General features: G+C 33.3%; 1 protein-coding gene across 1 annotated transcript in view; it reads right to left on the reverse strand.

Moving 5' to 3' along the window:
* Positions 1–4,922: 4,922 nt before the first annotated feature.
* Positions 4,923–21,788, reverse strand: part of LOC129231683 (MAM and LDL-receptor class A domain-containing protein 1-like) — a 52,443-nt gene continuing 35,577 nt past the window's right edge. The window contains exons 15-18 of the mRNA XM_054866046.1: positions 15,898–16,098; positions 7,905–8,197; positions 5,755–5,830; positions 4,923–4,972 (exon numbers count right to left, since the gene is read on the reverse strand). Coding sequence (XP_054722021.1) covers positions 4,923–4,972; positions 5,755–5,830; positions 7,905–8,197; positions 15,898–16,098 — 620 coding nt within the window. The remainder of the gene's footprint in view (positions 4,973–5,754; positions 5,831–7,904; positions 8,198–15,897; positions 16,099–21,788) is intronic.

The following is a 21,788-nucleotide window of genomic DNA, read 5'->3' on the forward strand; positions in this document are numbered from 1 at the left end:
GCCAACAGGGGTCCCTTCTTCCCCCCTGTGCATTCCCCTGGTTAGTTGCACTAACTGTTTTTAGATTTCCTTTCAACTGTCACTTGTTTATCATATTGCTAGGTGTAAAGAGTAAATAAATAAAAGAAGCCTTAATATTCTATTGAAGGAATCTTACATACACCACTTACATACACCGTGAAAAGTTTAAATTAAAAAAAGTTTCTTCGCCAGATCCGCCAATTCAAAATATTCCGGGGGAGGAGGAGGGAGTATATGACCAATGCATTTTATAGAAAGGAACAAAATATGTGCATAAAATAATTATTGTTTCCAAAATCTGAAAGAGAAAGGATTAACCCGGCACCTTACTGTCAAATGACGGACCTAGCTGCACTGCTCCCCTTCCATGTTGAGCTTGATCACGGCAATGGCTGGATACGCCGTTGCCTACAGGAAAAGAAGCTGTCGCCATTTGCTTTTTCAGTTAATGTTTTTTGTTTTTAAACATTCCTTGTTTGCACCCTGATACGATATGTGAAACATTATCTCATGTTTTGCTTCTAATTTCAGTACTTCTGCATATATGCGTAAAGAATGAGCGTTTTGAATCACTAAAATGTGTGTCAAAGTGATTGAAATTGAATATTAACTTTCTAAAAGAAAAATAAATAAAAATGAGCTGAAATAATTTTTTATAAATAAAAGCATTGGCATCTGATTTGGAGTACATCTAGTGGCGGCTTGCGAGTCATATCTTTTTGATTTAATTCAAATGTAAGAGAAGACTGGAACACTTTAATTAGCGTTCCGTCATGTACGAAAGATTGAAAAAAGAAATAAGCTTATAATTATTATATTAACGTGTTTCGTATTGTTACAAACTTTCAAAGTTGCACTGAACGTGCAGTCCACTGCTCATGGTTCTAACGAGCCTCAAAACTGGACTTAACAATCTAGAGAAAAAGTAATGTTGTAAATAAGAAATTGATAATTATTGAAACATTGCGTCATTATTTGTCGGAGGTTCAAGTTAGAGGACGATCAAGCACTATTATATTTGCTACTTCCAGTTTCTAGCACAATTCGCTACTAAATATTATCCTAGCAGCCTGACAATTTTTCGCAACGCTTCAGTACCTTTGCCAAAGCAAATAAATGAACAAATATGAACAAATAAGTTTTGAAAATGAAAGATAAATTTTTTTCCTATTATTTCGTTTTTTTCAAATTTCGTCAAAGCAGCTTTGTAGCACTGGAATGGCAGATTTGACTCCAGCTTCTGGAGAAACAAAGCTATACTAAGAGAGCTGTCGTTTTTCATTCAATGGTCATTGTTCAGCTGATGTCTGTTTTTGTATAGTTGTAAGCAGAAATATGTAGGGTGTCTCAATTAAATGTTTTAGAACTCCTAAGAGGAGTGGTACGCATCCTGACGACTCGAAATCATATAGCAGTGCGGAGTCGGAAATGCTTTCCCGACCCGAAAAATTTGAGATATGCCGGGTGCATTCCAGACTGTTCGAAGCTCCATACGGTGAAGATGTGATGTGTGCATAGTAGCCTGTGGAAGAAACTACAAACACTTACTTTGACTCATGCACCCTTTGTTTTTTTACAAGTATTATTAAAAAGATTTTTCGCTTATGGTCTCATTTCTTTATGGTATTTCGGTGGATAGGCGGCTGGTGCACAAAAAAAGAGGGGGGGGGGGGGCGCTCAAAGAACATGCCGGTTGGGGGAGAGGAGGGCAGGTTTGGTAGGGGGTGCACTTACAGCTGACGTTTTTTATGAATTGAAGTTTAACGTTATTATTGATCAAATAACCTCAAAAAAAAAAAAAAAAAAAAAAAAAAAAAAAAAATCGGGACAGATTGCCATGTTAGACTTTTTGTTCCAATTTAAAGCTTTATTTTATTTTTTATGAAATAATTAGTTGAAAACAATATAAATACCACATTTATTAAGTCTGTTCTTCTTTCTTTAAACACGTGAATCGATCAATTTTATCATTTTTCGATCGATCGTTAATTTTGAACATATAAAAGCCCCTTTACTTTTAAAAGTAAGGGGGCAATTGCGTCCCTTGCCCCTCCGTACGAGCCGCCGATGCTCCTGTGTACATCACCTTTTTAGGAAAGCATTTCCGATCCCGCATTGCTATACTATATGATTTCTAGTCTTCAGGATGCACCCTACCCCTCTTAAGAGTTCTGTAACGTTTAACTGTAGACCCTGTCGATAGGGTTATTTTTACTAAACTTGAAAATACTCCTTGACAATTTTTAGAAGTGAAATTCGTTTTAGAGGTGTAAAATATACATAATAGAGATAATTTCCATAAAACCAACTGACGATGAATTGGAAGATGGTGGGGATAGAATAAGAGATGCCTACTATTTTGATTTTTAACATTGGACAGTTTGACATTTTTACAAAAAAAAAAGAAAAACATTGAAATGCTGCAATATTTTAAAATTTTCAATTGTTCCCCCTCCCCCTTCTTTTCCAGGATGCTATTTTTTTTTTGTTTAAAATACAATGCCTGAAAACACACGTGACTAAATTTTTGAGACTTGAGAGTCGTATTTTTGATTTTCGGTGGAGTAAAATAAGCTTGCAAATGTAGAGGTGTTAAAAATGTGTCTGGTTGTGAGCTTATTTGTTTCAAATTGGTGCGTGGAATGTTGCAATGGAATTGGAACGCTCGAGATTAAAGTGCCACCACCGGAAAAGGCATTCAAAAGAAGATGTAAACTAGTGTATCCTCAATACTTATTCTTCATATAAAAATAAGTTTTAAAACAAGTTTTAGTGCTAAGAAACAGCCAAAATACAACATGAAGTCTAAGGGAAAATTCTCTAAAAGAAAAAAAAAAAAAAAATCTAACAAAACCTAAGCTATCCCACCAGAAGTAAACAAAGTTTGATTGTAGTTGTAAATTTAATAATAATTATATAATTTAACAATTGTTTTTCAGCAAGTTCAACTCATTTTTACTTATTTTCGCTCTCCCACTTCATATTCCTTTTAATTGTCTATTTTTTCAGCATTACTCTTTTTTTATTCAGTGAGTAGAGAAAAGTTTTAGAAAAAAAGATTTTTTTCGTTGCATAAATAGTTCGAACCAGTTAAAATTAGTGTATCAGTTTTTAGTTTAAATAAAGTCTATAAAATCAATTAAATATTGAGAAAAGTCTTCAAATAAAAACTGTACTATTCCATAAAAATCTGAAGTTCCTCTGTATGTTTTAAATGCATTTATATTATCAAGAAAAAGAAAACCATGCTATATAATATTTTATTATTGTTATAATACATGAAATTAGAGCCTCATGTGAGGTTCAAACGGTCGAATTTTGAAATAAACAAGTCATACCATGAAGTAATACATAATTACTCTTAGCTATTTTACAATTCAATTTTATTTTTTCTCTCCGTGTTTCTTGTCTTCCAAATTTTGGCACTCATTCATATCTAAGCAGAATATATTTGTCTCGCACTTATTTCAATTTTGATTTGGATCCTCTAATTGTGTTGAATTGACACATAATACAGAGATCCTCTTACGTTGTCTGTGACTACTAAAAAGTTCTTTTGCATAACTACCTGAGAAATGTATGATTTTAGCCTCAAAATGATCTTTTTCGGCTATTTGGTATAGTCGTCTTTCTTTATAATCTCATAAATCGGCAGTCTCAAACTAAGGAGTCGTTGCAACGAGAATCTGCTATATCTTTCATTTTTTATAATCTGAAGCGGAGATTTGAATTTAATACATGTTTTACTCTATAAGACTAAAAATTTCAACTAAAAAATTTATCCTGAGCAAAGATACACTTTTACTACAAAATGTTTCAGGACATCTTTGCAGGATATAATTTTTTGTACGAAACACCCCAAGCAATGCAAGTTTGAGAAAAATATCAGATCTGTTTTAAAGCAAAATGCCTTTATCACAACAGAAAACGAGATCAAGATCTCTTTTTATCTTACTCTCTCTCTTTCTCTATTAAAAAAAAAATGTTTGTTTGCGGACGATTAAAAGAAGTTAGGTCAAAAACAGTACGTTATTTTCACAACAAACCAAAGCTGAAGATTATTTCCTATTGGCAAGATAAGTGCAAGTAAACAATTCAAGGATATCAAAATAAATAACAATTAATGCAATAAAAAGTAAGTAAATTTTAAATGTGGAGTATAGAGATATTTCGAGCATTTATTGTGGCATAATTGAAATATTATTTAAATAACTACATTTATTTCCAAGGATGCAAATAGCTGTTTAGCAAGTCTTAAGAGGTCGAATCTTTTGCCTTTTAAAAACATATAGAATACATTTAGTGAAGACCATAATGTTGAATAATGAATGCATTGGATTTAGCATTCAGTAGATCTTTTCTATTTCAACAAATGCCTTAAAGTCATAAAATTTCAGCTAATTAACGTTCCAAGGATCTAGAATATGCGTTGTTTTTCAAAAGGATAATGTAGCATTCAAAAAATAAAATAAATAAAATTAAAAAAAAAAAGTTTAAATTGATGAAACATCAGCGTTGAATGTCTACATTCTGCGTAATAATAATAATAATGATAATAATAATAAACATTTTCATCTGTAGCAACTGCTTAGTTCTCATCTAATGTTGAACAACAAGTATTTGACATTGATATAAACATTTCTTTCCCTTTTATGCTGCAAAAGTTTAACTGATTTACAAGTATATTTTGGAAGTTTTGAAGCGAAATTTGAGATATTATGCATAAAATATAGACTGAAACAATTTAATACAACTTTAAAAATGCAAACTTTATATAGGAAAGAAAATGATTAAAACATTTATCACTAATTTTCTTTCTTTCGTTCAGAAATAAGAAAAATAGTTTTTTCTGGCAGTAAATGGCAACGTAGAGGCAGCTATATGTTCCAGGAATTTTCTTATTAGAATTTCTCTGAGGGCGGAGGTTCAACATGTGCTCTCTCAGGGCGAGCTAAAAAAAAAAAAAAAAAAGAGAGAGAAAGGATTATTAGCAGATTGTCACAGGAAAGCTTCCTGTGTTAATTAAAATGATCCATGCCATTTTAACTGAGCCTCAACACAACAAGATAGTTCTGAAATTATTCCGAATTCTTCAGCTTAGCAATTCTTTTTACAATTGCTTTACAGTATTTACGCAAGGATAGATAGAGAAAAATCATAGCCATTAATGGTCGTTGCTTTCAATTATATCTTATGGAAATAATTTAAGCGATTGATTTTGAAGCTATAATACGTGTATCACAAATAGTACGCAAAACTATTCGAGACAAATAAAAGACATGCAACAGAGTATTGTTAAAGGAAAAATATTGTTTTACACTTATAAATAAAAACATTAATGCGTCAGTATTATTTGTTAATGTTCATTTATACTTTTAATACAAAAGATAAATAATGAGCAATATTAACGACAGCGCCATGCATTGAAATAATTATTTGTACAGTATTTAGTTATTTATATGATGTAGAACTATGAACGGTCAATACATTTCCGATGGGAAGAATTATTTTTTGTCTGAATTTTGAATTCTTAAACTCTTGCCGAGCATTAGTTGGAAACTTAACTAAAAAGTTAATTGACATTTTTTTTAGATTAGATAAAAAATGCGGTCAGCCATTATCTACTGAATATCTTTCGCTCAGTGATATTTTTCTTCAAAAGCATTACATTGATTCTTAAACTGTAACAAAATATTTCTTGGAAATATAACAGGACGTAAGGCAAGTTCTTACTTTGGCAGTTGCCATCATAAAATGTTACATCATCCAAAGCGAATCCACCATCGGTAGCTTCACCTTCGAATTCCACCTTTGATGATAAAACACATTAAAAAGATTAAAGTGAAGTAGGGACAATGTAATTTTTTCTGAGAGGCTTACGCTTTAGCTATTCAAGGGATTAACACAAATAAAAAATGAACAATATTTTACGATAAAATTTATTTATTGACGAAGTTGAAAAACCATATATTACTCGTAAAAAACATTATACAAGTTTTTAACATAAATCGTTATATAGAGTTTACTTTACGGCTATATCTGTGGGAGTCGACCAAGTTATGCACATTATATCATCACCTCACACTAGCGCAGTCAGAAATACCTTCTGGAGAGGTTTTTTGGCCAAAATACTTTCTGGAAGGGGTTTTTCTGATAAAAAACCTTCTGGAGGGTTTTTTTTGATCAAAAAATACTTTCTGGAGGGTTTTTTTTCATCAAAAATTACCTTCTGAAAAGGATCATTTGAGCAAATGTACCTTCGGAAGGTTTTTTTTGATCAAAAACAGCCCTTTAACGTGCTTAAACTTCTGTATTTAGAATTTGCATTTATGTTAAAACCAATGACCTTGGGGGGGGGGCGGGGGGGGTTCACCCCCCCCCCCTTCGCTGCGTCACTGTCACCTCAAAACAACAGTTGGACATCTTAGTGCTATTTCTGGGATTAGAAGTAAGTCTTAGTTGCTCTGCAGGCGACGATGTAACCAAACATATTGGGACACTTTCAAAAAAATAACATTCTTACGGATTTCTCGAGAAATAAGAGATGAATTGCTCTGAAACTTTTTCCACATAAAAAGTATGCTAAAGCTGTTATTTTCTATCAAAAATAAACGTAACCCATTCATTTAGGGGCACCAGGTACAAATTTATGTAAAGGAAAACGTTATTTCGAATTTTTTCATTGTACACAGCCGAGAATAAGCTGTAAATTTCAGACATAAGTTATTTACTATGTGCAATAATTTTCGTAAAAGTATCACTGATATTCACGTGATTCTTTCAAAAATATCTGTGTTCGTATGTTTTCATGCATAAACGCGAGACTAATTGAAATTCGGCTCATTAGGTGCCGATATCTTCCTAAATTTCAAAGATATTTAACTGGAATTTTTAATGGAGTTGACACATCTACTTGGATTTTAAATTATAAAAGTGGTATGCATTCTCTCCCTAGGTTTCCCCTAAAAAGGATTTGTGCAGCGTTAATGTCTGGAGTTCGGGGAGGGGTTTTAACTCCCCCCCCCCTTCGACTCCAGTCAAGCTGAGTCAATGGCGTTTAGAACTATACTGATCGCCATATTTGCAATGAAGGAAAATTATTGTGTAAACATGCATGATCTTCCTCAAGAGTGTTTTCCCCACAGCTGAGGAATCGGATAAAAAATGACCGATCCCAACCATTGAGAAGAGATAAAATGGAGGGAGTGAAGACTTTCATTCGTGAAGCAAATACCCCAAGTCACATGAGAGATTTTAAAGCAAAGCGTTGGAAGAAATTAGGTTTCTTTCGCTAGTTTCATGCAAAACGTCTCAACCATTAGTCGCTGTTGAGTCACATGACTTGGGTCTTTACCTCAGCTTTTGCTAAGCAAATGATTGGATCTGCTCCCACTATTTACTTATTCATGCTCTAAGACTTCAACTCCTGTAAGTTTAGTCCCTGCGTCTCTGACTTTGTAGCTCTAGCAGAGTTGCGAACTCGGAGGTAACGACTCATAGAAATTAAAAGCCTTCGATTCCCAACTCACTCTTTCACTCCAAAATCAGTCGGACTCCATGGTCCTGGTTTATCTCCACCTTTTTCAGTTAATATAATCGTTTTGCCCTTCGTACATCTGAATTAATCGTTTAGAGGCAAACAATAGGGCAAAACGAGGCTCTGCTCCTCATTAAAATATTAGCTGAAATTTTTTTTGCAAGTTTTTTAGTCATATAAAAGTTATGTCATTTCTTTGGATTTTTTTTTCCTTCATTGCTGAACAACACTAAATTATTTCACTCAATTACAAATTCAGTGACATGCAGACAGCTTTTTGCTGGAAATGAATTTTTTGTAGCAATTGATAAGGAATGTTGTTGAAAATACATTGCATATAACTTACTCTATATGCTGTTAAAGTGGCCACTGTGACTTGTCCATACATCCAATCTGGTCTTGATGTATCAAATTTTTTGGTTGCCATCTTCCAAATCAGGAGTCGTTGCTCCTTTTCTCCTTCAGGAGGATTCAGCTCAACTCGAATGACGCTCAACGCGGTAGCTTCTCCTCGACCAAAAGGTGCAAACCAAAAACTCAAACAAAATGCATCGTTCTGAGTAGCTACAAAATCAGGGCTACGAAGAATTGGGTTTTGGGCAGAGGCCTGATTAAATATGTCGAAGAAAACGTAGCCGGCTGGAAAATAAACAAAATAAAGTTATTTTTTTCTTGCTATTAGTATATTTAGCATTTGAAACAATTGTATGAGACATTAAATAGAGTAAGATGTTAAATCATGGAAAGGTAACATGAGAGGTAAAACTAGAGTAATATCAATGTAATTGTACACTTTTCATACGAGTGCGAATTTTAAGGGGAAGAAAGCTGAAGAGCAGCGCGGCCTTCACCAGCCAGGTTCGTTTATTAAACACTCTCCTCTCTAAATTGGGCAGGTATTATTCATGAGAATCAGTCTAAGCAATGCTTACACTGATTTTGTGAGGGCAATCTTTTAGGGACAATGTTACTTTCTAAATTAATTTTTAAAGTCTCCCGATTAGCCCCGCCCCCTTCGTTTTCCCATCTCCGGTGATGACGTCAAGATTCATTCCCGCTCCCCGCTCCTTCTGGCACTGGACGCACGTGCGTGTATAGAACATCGCTAGCATTCTCAAGATGGCTCCACGCACAAACTGCCGAACTGCAAGTACTAGATTGTATCTCATTGCAAATATTCAGCGTCTTACATAACAAGTTGAATATTTTTAGAGTATCAAGAGATAAAAATAGTGCAATGCCATCAACACTATTAAAAAGAGAGAGAGAGAGGGAGAAAACTAAACTGTGTTATTCACTCTTCTGTTGCAAAAGTTACTTAACAGAAAATAACAGAGATGTATATTAATTATATAAAATTGTTCTACTTTTTACAAAAGCTATCCCTGATCACTTCTCCTTTTTTTTTTTTAATTCTTCGAATTGAAACGAGTTTATTTTCTTTGAGGATAGAATGTTATTTTTCATGTATTGATTTATTTCATTTTGCTCTGCTTCAACTATTGCATTCAAAACAATTATTGAAATCAAAAGTCTCGATTTGAATTTTGAGTAATTTTTAAGATTAAAAAAAAAATGAAGAGGCTTTTTGAATTATTTGCATCTTTAGTCTGCAAAATTCATGAATAAAAATAATAATGAATAAATAAAATACTTTAGGAGCAAACAATAAAAATGAGGAAGAAACGTATTGAAAAAATGATAAATTCTCAAAAATTTTAAATTTAAAATCATATTTCCTTTTTACTTAAAAACATATTGAAAGAAGTAGAAAATTCGAAAGGAGTTACAATAAAGATTAATATAGTTTTCATTTATTAATTTGTATTACTTTCCTCTGCTCTAACTTCTGCGTCCAAAACCCGGGTCGTACGAAGACGTGACGTTACCCCCCCCCCTGCCCCTCCATGCGACCAGAAAAATTAAACTGGTTCGCTGTAACATCAATGCACAATAGACGAACGTCTTCGTAATTTAATTGTTAATGAATAAAAATCTGAATTATATGGGTAGTTAATATTAAAAAAGCAGCAAATGAAACTTTTATTTATGTTTATTAAGTGTTAGCTTTTCAAAAACAATTTTCGAAAAAAAGGAATACTGCTAAAAAACTAAATTATATTTATCTATAAAATGTCACTACATCAGATATAAAAGAAGCAATCAAAAATTAATTCACTACGCATTTAAATCAATCTGAAAACATGTATAAGCATTTAAAAGCGCAAAAATAATGAATATTAATTAACCTAACACATTACGTGTTATTTTTCAGATCAATAATATTAATTTGACCTGGCCAAAATAAAAAAAAAAGATATAAAGAGAATGGAGTTGTTTCCGAAGTTTATAAGAAATATTTTTTCCTGAAAGAGCATGCTTAAAAACATAGGATTTGACCATTTTTTAAATAATTTGACAAAGTTTAATATTCTTAAAAAATATTTTAATCGGTGCGTAGATTCAATTTCCTTTTTTTACGCTTCTGCACATGACATCACAAGTGATGAAATATCATTCACTGATGCCATTACCACAGAGCACAATATTTAATTCGCTTCTGAATTATAAACTGGAAACGTGCTAGACAGCGAGCGTAAACATTCAGCGCGCGAGTGGAGTACGCGCCAAAGTTCATCACTTTTGATGTCATAAAGACTACGCCTTGATTTAAAAATCGGACGTTTTGAAATATTAATTAAAAATTTAACATTCTGAAAATAAAAGATTTTCCCGGCTCTGTGTTATTTCTTTTTCGTTCTATAAACTTCAGTTATTAAAAGTAATACTTTTGACTGATGGAAACAACCCCATTAGGAAAAAAAAAGCGCGTAAATTTGACAAACAAAGATGGAGAACAGTAAAGTTGATATCTGCTTAATGTTATAAAGTATTAAATTAAGAAGGTTTATTCCCCCATATTCCATGCGGGGAGAGGTATCTGCCTAGCTTGACACTAGAAATTTGTTTGATATCTTCTTAATTTATTTTTTGAGTGTCATTATTTTTCATGGCTAAAATGGCAAGTAGTGTTAATTTGCTCTGCCTCATTAATGAACACAAATACTGTTTTATGAATGTCAGCATCTTTTGCAAGCTGTGACAGTCACTCAGGCCTGATTAATGCACACGTCTACTAGGCCCTGGGCCTGGGGTCAATCTTCCTATGGGGCTTCGAATTTTTAAAAAACCAATGACAACATTAAAAAATCATGTATTTTTGTGAAAATGAAAAAAGAAAAAAAAATCATCAATAATGTTTTAAGTAAATGTTAAACATTATTTTGCGTTGACTTAAAGTGATAGAATAGAGGGGGGGGGGGGTGCTTCCAAAGCATTGTAGGCCTTGGCCTCAATTTTAGTTAATTAGGCCCTGCAGTCACTGGCACTGGTCTAGTTTGTAAAATTCTGAGTGGTATCCATAAATATGGAAATAAATCTTTCATTTTTGTTTTCTTTATTGTTTTTTAAATTTTACTTTAAAGTGATTTTATTTTGAATTAGTCAATGATGTACAGCTCAAAATGATTTTTTCAAAGGGGGGGGGGGGGTTGTGAATAAACCGTAAGCCCATGACATATAGAGGGTCAATAAATGCTCTGTATTTAATTTATTGTGTAAACAATTTGAAGTAATGTACTTGTGAATAAAATATTGATGTTCAATTCAAAGTAAGTTTTCTTGTTGTCGGAATTTCGGGGGTTGAGGGTGGGTGATTCAGCTAAGATATACACCTGACACCTCTTCCTCTTCTGAAGATCAAAATAATAGCACATTTGTTTTCAACAAACAACGGCAAATCACACTGCGCTCGGCTCCTATCCCCTTCGTTTCGACTTCTTTGGAACCGGTTCTATTTAAGGCTCCTATATATGGGGAGCTGACTTATCTGACATTTTGGTTCCAAAATTGTCAGGCAAAAAAAACAGTATTTTTACAAAAGTCTTATTGCAGAAAACTGGTATATAAGCTTTAGATGTGTTGCCTGATTGATGTTTGGTTATTTTATTTTGTAGATAAAGACGATTTAATTCATACAAATTAACAACAAATAATGTGTAAAAATGAGGTTTATTACAGTAAACATTTCCCGATGACTTTCTGTTGAATTAGTGAACTAAGTTATCTTTTTAGATTCACCTTAAGTGACATTTTGCTCAACTTATCATCAATTGTTTTACGACATAGCAACCAGTGAATAATACAGTGGTGGACAAAATTATAGACTCAATTTTTTTTTCTTTTGTTTCAATTATAACATGACTCAGTTTAAATTATTTTCATTGAAGTTAAGATGAATAGTTGAAGAAATAGCTCTAAAATTAGTACATCTTATCACCTAAATTAAAAAATTCATGGAAGTAGAAAATTTGCAAATTTAATATTTTATCATTACGTGAAACCTGGACAAAAGTATAAACTCAAAAGTAAAAAATCCAGGGTTACGAGAAAGTTTCGTTCGAAAATTTTAATTTAACGCCATAGAATGAATGAATGTTGCCATCAGTGATTGCTAAAAGTTTTGTTTCTGGAAATTAATGAGAAACATATAAATGCACCGCTGGACAAAGTTATAAACTCATTCTTTTTTTTTTTCATTTTATCAATCATAACTTGACTCAGTTAAAAAAAATGTTCCAGTAAAGATAATAATCACTAAAATAATCCTAAATTCAGTATAACTCAAAAACTTTATAAAATAAATATTTTCATTAAAAAAATTCTCAACTTTTATATCTTAATAGCACATGAAACCTGGACAAAAGTATCAACTCAAAACTAAGAAACTCTGAAGTTTGGTAGAATTGTATTCAAATACTTAATCAGTTAATATCCAAAAAATAACCAATGCTGAATTACAAAATTACAAACTTACGATACTGCATAGACAAAATTATAAGCTGATAAAATTTTAATTATTTTTGTTTTGAGTTTAATTAATTTACATTTGCAATTACTTTAGTAAATCAAAAGCAAAGATTTATGAAAATGTAATTTTGCTATTAACATGAATAAATTGAAAAAAAAAATCAATATTTGAAAAGTTTTAAAAATTAACACTGCTTTAAATCTAGCCATCAGTGTAAACTACACTCTTATAAACGAGTTGGGCCATCATTTTTCTAAATTACTTCGAATATGCGGCTGGGAATAGATTTCACAAGAGTTTCCAACAGCTGCAGTGGCATATGGTTCTATACTGAAAGTATTGCCCTTTTAATTCCTCTGCGGTTTGGTACTGGTGCCCATCATGATAAACTTTGCGAACCATGGTCCAACAAAGATTTTCAATCGGATTGAGATCCGAACTACGAGCTGGCCATTTGATAACTTTGATATCCCAGAGCTTGAACCATTCTTTTGTACTTTTCGCTGTGTGTACACTCGCGTTATCTTGCTGAAATAACCAGTTACTTCTAGGAATCAGATGAGCAAAAGGTAAGAGATGATCTTCCAGTATTAATTGGTAATCTTCAGCGTTCTGTCTTCCATTGAGAAAAGCCAATCCTGTTTTACCATGCTGAGAGAAACCAGCCGAAACCATTACAGAGAATTTTTTAAAAAAAATGAGTTTATAATTTTGTCCAGCGGTGCATTTATATGTTTCTCATTAATTTCCAGAAATAAAACTTTTAGCAATCACTGATGGCAACATTCATTCATTCTATGGCGTTAAATTAACATTTTCGAACGAAACTTTCTCGTAATCCTGGATTTTTTACTTTTGAGTTTATACTTTTGTCCAGGTTTCACGTAATGATAAAATATTAAATTTGCAAATTTTCTAATTTCATGAATTTTTTAATGTAGGTGATAAGATGTACTAATTTTAGAACTATTTTTTCAACTATTCATCTTAACTTCAATGAAAATAATTTAAACTGAGTCATGTTATAATTGAAACAAAAGAAAAAAAAATTGAGTCTATAATTTTGTCCACCACTGTATAACCTATTTATAAATACTAGAAACGAGGTTGGATCCAATTTTGCCTTGGAACCAAAATGTCGGATAAGTCAGCCTGTCCTTTTCAAGGGGCTCTAGTTCTATTGTAACCCAGGAACTGAATCTTGACGTTGTGCATGCTCCTCCTCTTTTTGCCACGTGAGCTGCGTTCCGTTTTTAGCTAATTTTAAGCTGTAATTTTGAAGAATCCAAGTCGATTTTTTAAAAACTGAGTTGATTTTTGGGAGTTTTAAGTAGAAGACTATTCAAATCAATCAACGTTCCGCGATTACCAGAACCATGCAGGTTCCTCATTGTGGCGAAAGGTTGCTTTGGTTATTTTACCATGACAAATTTTTCTGTCCATTCAGTGCTAAAAATTAGTCTGTTTTTTCAACGCAGAACGAAAGTGAGCTTTCAGTTATCTTTGCTTTTCTGATTTATTCCACTGCAGTATGTTGCTAAAAATAAAGAAATATCTATAAAAAAATCGCATTAGACTATAGGTTAAGAAGAAAAAAAAATGCTGGAGGCATTCGATAGCACATTTCAAAAGTTATACTTGACAGAAGTAGTTCAATTCGGCAAAAAGGGTTCGAATAATAAAAAAACTTTGATTTACATATAATCTAATGCACTGCTTTTTGAAATGAATTAAAAGCTATTCTTAAAGGGAAGAAATTAAAAAAGATTTTTTAAGTTCACCTTTAAAAAAAAAAAAATAAATAAATGAATAAAAAATAAAATAAAATATTCATATGAAAGAAAATATCTGCTATTTAAAATATGTGGTTAAAAATGTTATATGAATTGATTGGAGGGCCTTATATTTCAATCACAGGTGCCGACTGAGATTGAAAATATATCATGTGACCTTAATCGAAATTTTTAAAGATGGCATAGCCCTATCCATAAGAAACTTGAATTGAAAAACATTTTGATTGCATTTCTCACTTTTGTGTAATAATAAGCAATTTTATTTATTTAAAGTAATATTGAGAAAATACAGTGTATTTTTTTTAATTTAAATGTAGTCTGTGCTATAAATTTAGATGACAATATATGGAGCATTTAATTTTGACGAATATTTACTTTTGTGTGCATTACCCAGTAAAAACAATTCAGGAACGTTCCTGGAAAATAATGGGGAGCTGATGTGCCCAATTTCTGCCAGTAACATATCTTGCAAAAAAAACAGGAACGTTTTCCGATAAAAATCAGTAACCTTCCTGAAATTACTCTTTCTAAATAAGGCAGAAACTTCCCAAAGTCAGTCATATTTCTTTAACTTTCAGAGAATATTTAAGTAGGTTTTAAATAATAGCTTGGCGCTTTCCAGAAGTACCAAGAAAGCTCCAAAAGCATTATTGCAACCATGTCCCAAGCTAAGACAGAATCGCAAGTAAGTACCAAGCATCTCACTTGCCTGCAATCCTTGCATAGCTAAGGAATCCAGAGACTTATTCACTCCCATTGGAAATTTAGTCGATCTGGACGGCCGTTATCGCGTTGAAGCCGAATACACTTAATATATACTCTCAGTTAATCGTTAAACTGGTAGTTAAAATTTTTTTTCACAACATTGAGAAGTCTGCATTCGTGCACCTTGTTGTAATTCAGGAAACTTTTTACAAAGATACGTAATTTTCAAAGGGAAATTGGTAAAAACTTGCTAAATCAATAAACGTTCAACGGAAATAATCAGTAACGTTTCGGAATTTTTCTGCAGAGTAGTCATGCTCTCAGAAAAAACAATAACATCTACAGCTAGGTGCTCTCTTGGAATTCCAAAAGTCAACGCCTATCGTGTCAAATTTCTACAAACTACTAGAACTAGTTGGATCTTAATGGGTGAAACTATCTACTTTCCTAAGTGTGGTTCACTTTTAATCTACTTCTTATTAGACAACCATCTTAGGGGTGTAAAACAACTTCCCTTTTAATAATTGAAATGCAAACATTTCGTGTACCTACATTTTAAATGTAAAATTCCTGGTTGATGATAGAAGCGCTTCTTCTTATTAAATCAATAAGTAGCAATTTCAATTGCGTGTGAAAGAGACACTGTTAAGTGTATTGTAATCTCTGAATAGCAGTTTGAGGTTGCTTTTTTTTTTTTGAGTTAAAACTTTTGCGTAAGGGATTGCGTGCTCTTGGAGTGGATGGGCACCCCTGTTTTAAGAGCCGTGTACTTTGAGTTACAGGCAGCATATGAAAAAGATTTATATTAGGTTATATTCATTAATACACTGTTCGAAAAATTGTTTTGTTATTTGTAAGCCGTTATTTAATGCTTTGGTACCTCGCTGGTTCACAATAGCAATTGAATAGTAAAAACGAGAAGAAAGTTCCAAAAAAAAAAAAAAAAAAATCTCTGGATATAGAATTATTACTTGGTGCGCGGAATGTATGATCCTGAAGATTGGCTGGTCTGCTGATAATCGATGCGAGTCTCCATGTCAATCCTTCTTGAGCAGTTTGATCCTGCTTGGAAAACTTGGTACTTGTCCTGTGAGATCCAAGTTCTTGTAGTGGAGGAGGAGCTTCAGTATTATTCCTCCAATTACACATATTTCTATCGAAGGAACATTCGCCTATGTAAAATACAATGTAAGCAATTATTATCAAAGTAGCTGCACCCCACTTTTACTGGATATTTACTTATGTTGTACACAGATGAAATCGCACCCGAAATTCTTAAAATGTTGTTTATGATAAAACAGATTTTTTGTTAAAGGATTCAATTTAACATACAATGTTAAAAAAAATCTAAAAATTCTACGGTAAAAGTTACTGGCATCCATGTTGCCAGTAACTTTTACCGTAAAATCCTATTTTACTGTATAATTTTACGATAGAATAAACGAGAATTAAGTATCACAAAATGCGAACAACAGGTTCAATCTCGGGACCTTCGTATTGGCAGCCAGCTTCGCTCCCCACCATACCAGTTGTATTACATCCAGCGAGGGGAAATACAATTTTTTCTGTTTCGCACTGTAAGTCACGAGTTGTATCAATTGGCACTGTAATCACATATTTTTTTCAGTACAAATTACTGTAAATTTTTTCTGTACTGTACATACTGCACTTTACAGTAATATTTACCATAAAAGTTTTCTGAATTTTTAACAGTGTAGGAAGCAATCCCAGGTAAAGGTTTTAAAAAATAATTTATAAATTGTTCAAAATCCAGTTTGGGAGCTCATTTAATAATTACATTTATGAGAATGAAACGACTCGATTTATTCACCACCATCTATGTTTAAATCAAATGAAACGGGGTAGTCGCGCAGCACTCTACGATACGGGACTCAAAGCATTTAATAATAATAAAATGAATCGCTTCAATAGATTATCAAAGGATGAGCATTTACGAGAGTTTCGCTGCTAGAGTTTAGCCTTGCATCAAAATGAATCATGGCCCCACTTAATTCTTATAGGCCGTGAGAATCGCTGAAACTCATGGCAACAAAGAAGGCACTGCAGGGAACCCCTGTTTCCATTACGTTGCCATAGATTGATGGATGCAGGGGTTCTGTTCAGCACCTCTTGCGGTCAAAATGGGCGACGTCCAATCAAAAATAAACAAACTTTGAAATGTTACATAGATTGCTGGATGAATGAGCTGCATCGGTTTAGTAGAGAAAAGTCATACATTGTCAAGGCCCGTTAAGTGCCAACGCTATCTAGTGGGGCCATGAATGAATAAACGGCAGCAGATTATTTTTCTCTTAGTCTCTCTCGTTCTTTTTAAATATTAAGAACTCAATAAATGGTGGAACATATTTGATTTGTGGAAAGTTATCTCTCGTTTCATAAGTTCTTTTTTTCCCCGTAAGGACATTCTCGCATGAACCATAATCTTTTCGCATTAAACAGAGTCCATTTCCTCAGCTGGCGTTCAAAAGGAAAGTAAAAATATTATGAATTTTTAACGTCCGTCTTTTATTTTCGCATTTTGAGTATTTCTTCTTAATGTTAAATTTTTATGATTTGACAGCAATTAACCAATTGCAAGTTTTGTCACTTGCATTACCTGCTCGCATTGGCATAAATTAGGATTGTAGCGCATAGATCAAAGTCCTTGACGTTTATATATCAATTCATTCTTTTCTCTAATGTGCGCTACGTAAAGCATTTGCTTTTCACTGTTTCCGATTCAGAAACAGTTCAGAAGCCAAACCAGGGTTTGCTAACTCTTTCGTGTCTGTAATGATAAAAGATCAGCATCAGGAAAAATAACTCGAACTTGAAAAGTACTGCCTGGTATTTAGAAAAACAGATCATGAACGGGGGAAAATGTTTTCCATGTGGAAAACTGATAGGGTCTGGTGGGGTAAAGTGGTCATAAAATCGTAGGTTTTCAACTTATGTGAATAATACATACAATAAATTCTTTAAATATTTAAACTTTTTTTGTTTTTATTTTACATTGCATTATTAGAGAACACAGTACACTGATTTTAGGAAAATAAATATTGATTTAAGTAGTTTTATAACACTTTCTTTTCCCTAAGTATTTATGATCACTTTACCCCATGGGGTGGGGGAAAGTGGTCATAGCATGGGGTAAAGTGGTCATAGTTAAAAATAGATGCAAAACCATTATGAACAACCCTAATATTTGTATATTTCTGTTATTTTTATAATTACAAGTATATGCACAAGCACATGTGTGTATACACGAGTATATACGTGTCGTGTGTAAACATTAGTAAACACGTTCATATATGAGTAGATACATGTATGCATCAAATGCATGCGTGCACGTGCCTACTTGGTAAAAATCTAAGGAGTGTGAGAGGGGAGAATAAGAAGCAAAGAATTATAAGGAACTTAAGTTAGCAGACGTGCTACATGCACACAAAGCCAGAAATTGATGAATGCAAACAAATCGCAATTTTGTTACACAAAGATAATTTTACCCAACATTTTAGTTTTTAAGAAATATTTAGAGTAATTGTTAAAAGTTACGGCCTGTAGTCGCAACAAAGGCGCAGCGACAGATGGAACTTTTTTAAAAGTCTCGTTATTACAACAGAGAGTGCTTTGTGATTGCGAAGCACATGTATTATAGTTGCAGGTCACAAATTTCATCAATCGCATTAAAAATTTCTTTAAACCTAAAATGTTGTGTAAAATTTTCTGTGTGTGATATAAATTTGTGACCTGTTTTGCATCCATCAGTTTCTGGCTTTGCGTGCATGTAGTGCGTCAGCATTGTGTTTGTGACCATATGTTCATTATGATTCTTGCTTCTTATCCTCTCCTCTAACACGTTTTAATAATTAGCCCAAAAGTTTAAACTCACCCTGTTTACTTGTATATCATATGCTTGTATGCAAGTGCCTACTCGAGTACGTACGCGTATATTCGTGTCTACCTGAGTATATAAGTGTTTATATATATATATATATATATTAGGGTGTCCCAAAAAAATGAAAGTCGTTTTTTTTAAACGCATACCCTCTTATTTTTTTCCTTTTATATCAAAACCGTTGTAAAAAAAGTTTCATGCAATTTGAAGCAGGGTAACCCGTGCCGACTTGCGCCTAAAGACCTAAACGTGTAAATAGCACGTGTATTCATAAGCAAGCGAACACTGGCGACGTGATACTTTGCGAAGCTCAAAACAACTGTAAATAGTGCACAGAAAACAAATGAAAACAGAAAAACATATGTTTGGGGAGGGGGGGGACCTATCTGTAGCAATTTACAAACCGTCAAACATTCCGGTCAGCGAGCGCAGTATAATCCTTCCATAGGGAACGAAACATGGCAGTGGAATTGTAAAGTTTGAAAAAAGAGATATTTTTAATAGGAGGCAAACTATGGGTTTGCAAACTTCCCTCTAACGGACAAGTTCTGTCTGTTTTGTTTTATAACATTCGAGAAGTAAAATTTAACCATCAGTGAAAGTGCAAATCTCGCTATTCGGGAATGCATCATCTTTTGGGAAAAGGCACGCATTCCCACCAAATCGTTGCCAAATTGTGTGAATAAACTTAAAAACCTAAATCAAATTTGCAGAGACTTAAAAAAAATGCAAAGACACTGCAAGTAGTATTCAAGCAGCGCCAACAAGAATTTTAGAGTAATTTAAACAATTTATTTAATATTGCACATGCTGATGCATTTCAGTTAATCAAAATAGAGGAACATGGGATTTTCTTGCAACTCCAAACAGAGCCCAGCCGACGTGGTCACTTTAGGTGGAGTGGATAAAAAATCTTGCCGACAAAGAGGAAAGGGCTCGACTTTGAGCTGTCAAAGATGAAAACAGGCGCATTAAATACGATTCCATTTCAGCATCGGCGGAATTGTATGAGCATGTACAAGAAGATTCCTTTTCGAGCTCTAGTGAAAATATTAATTCTGAAAATTTCCCTAAAACATATAAATCAGCACCTGGAACAAATATATCAGAACCTGGAACAAGTATTCCAGAACCTGGAACAAGTATTATCAGAACCTGGAACAAGTAAATATGTAATGAGGAGCGATTTTATTACTCCAAAATCAGTTGCTGCATTGGACAGGTGTCCAAGTATACGAGATTATGAGTTTTTTCTTGAAGCTGCTATTGACGCACTTGGGTGTAACATTGATGAATGTCCCATAGGTAAATCTTCAATTGAAAGAATTCGAACCGAAAAGCGGAAGGAGCACGAGGAAAGAGGAAAAATTGGTTTTCAGTACGAGGTACCATTTGTTGTGAATTTACCTTGGGATATGAAACTGTTGCCTGCTTTGAGTGCTCAAAAATCAAAAGAAGATCGCTTATCTATAGTTATTTTATATGGATGTGACGGAACAACTCATTGCTGAGTCTAAACTATATAACTCCACAGGAAAAGAACAAACAAAGGCTGTTTCAAAGGCAGTTTTAGATTGGAATCTCGAAGACAAAGTTAAAACTATCTGTTGTGATACTACAGCTTCCAGAATAGGTCCTTTAAGTGGTTCTTGCGCTATTCTTGAGCAAAAATTTGATAGAGAAATGCTTTCCTTTGCTTGCCGCCGTCATATATATGAACTGATCTATCCCACTAAAATACAGTGCTATGGAGGAGCTGCGGAGTTGTTCCGAACTGTACCCTAACTTGGAAAATTTACTTGACTTTTACCGTGCTAAACTTATTAATATGACTATCAAGAGTTGATAAAATTGCCTATCATATTTTTAGGTGGAGATACAGAAAATGAATTTAAAATAAGACCACCGGGAGCCATGTACAAAACTCGATGGATGGCTCGAGCGATTTACTCCCTAAAACTATTACTATTTTATTTAGTTCACAACTAAAATTAGATACGAAGGAAAATGAAACATTGTTTGATGTCTACTTGTTTGTAGTGACAATATACGTGAAACCATGGCTTCAATGCATTTGGCAGTCAAAGCATCCAACAAAGATTTGTGCTTTTTGATAAAAGTGTACGAAAATGTGGACCCTGCTGCTGCTCTACAAAAATTCATCCAGCTTTTATGGTATGGTCAATAATATTTCATTCCTTGATGTGAAAAAGACTGTATCAATGCTTAGAGCAGTAAACGATGCAGCTGAAAGAGCTGTAAAAATGATGCAGGACTTTCATGATTTGCTAACAGCTGATGAGGAACAAAAACAATCTGTGTTACGTTGCGTTCAAGAGCAGCGGAAGCTCTATCCTGACTGCAAAAAGCAAACATTGAATTAAAAATACGTACAGCAATATTTCTTTTAGTCTAATATTGTTGTAAATATCTGCATTAAATAAATTGATGTCGCGTGTAGTAAGGAATTATGCAGTTAGCAATCTTTCCACTGTAGTCGCCGTACAGGATTTCAGGTCCAACTTTGACCTCAAGTCGGCACGGGTTCCTGTTATTTAATTGCAATGAAACTTTTTTCTCATGTTTCTGAGGTGAAATGGAAAAAATTTGGAGGGTATGCGTATTCGATTTCACAGATTTTTTTTTCGCCATTATATCTTGGGACACCCTAATATATATATATATATATATATATATATATATATATATAAATATACGAGTATAAGTGAGTATATACGTGTATAGTCGAATGCATATCTGTATAGATTAAAAATACTTGCAGATACCCATATACGTATTTATTGGTGCATTTATGTGAATACGTCTATATACGGGCCTACACGAGTATATGCGTATGCATATACTCGTATATTTAACCCCGTTTACTGTAAAAACAATACATATTAAGTGAAATTAATATTTAATTTATATCTGCCTTATACTTAACGATTAAGTGACATTAGA

The sequence above is a fragment of the Uloborus diversus genome, chromosome 10, assembly GCF_026930045.1.
Source record: "Uloborus diversus isolate 005 chromosome 10, Udiv.v.3.1, whole genome shotgun sequence".
Lineage (NCBI taxonomy): Eukaryota > Metazoa > Arthropoda > Arachnida > Araneae > Uloboridae > Uloborus > Uloborus diversus.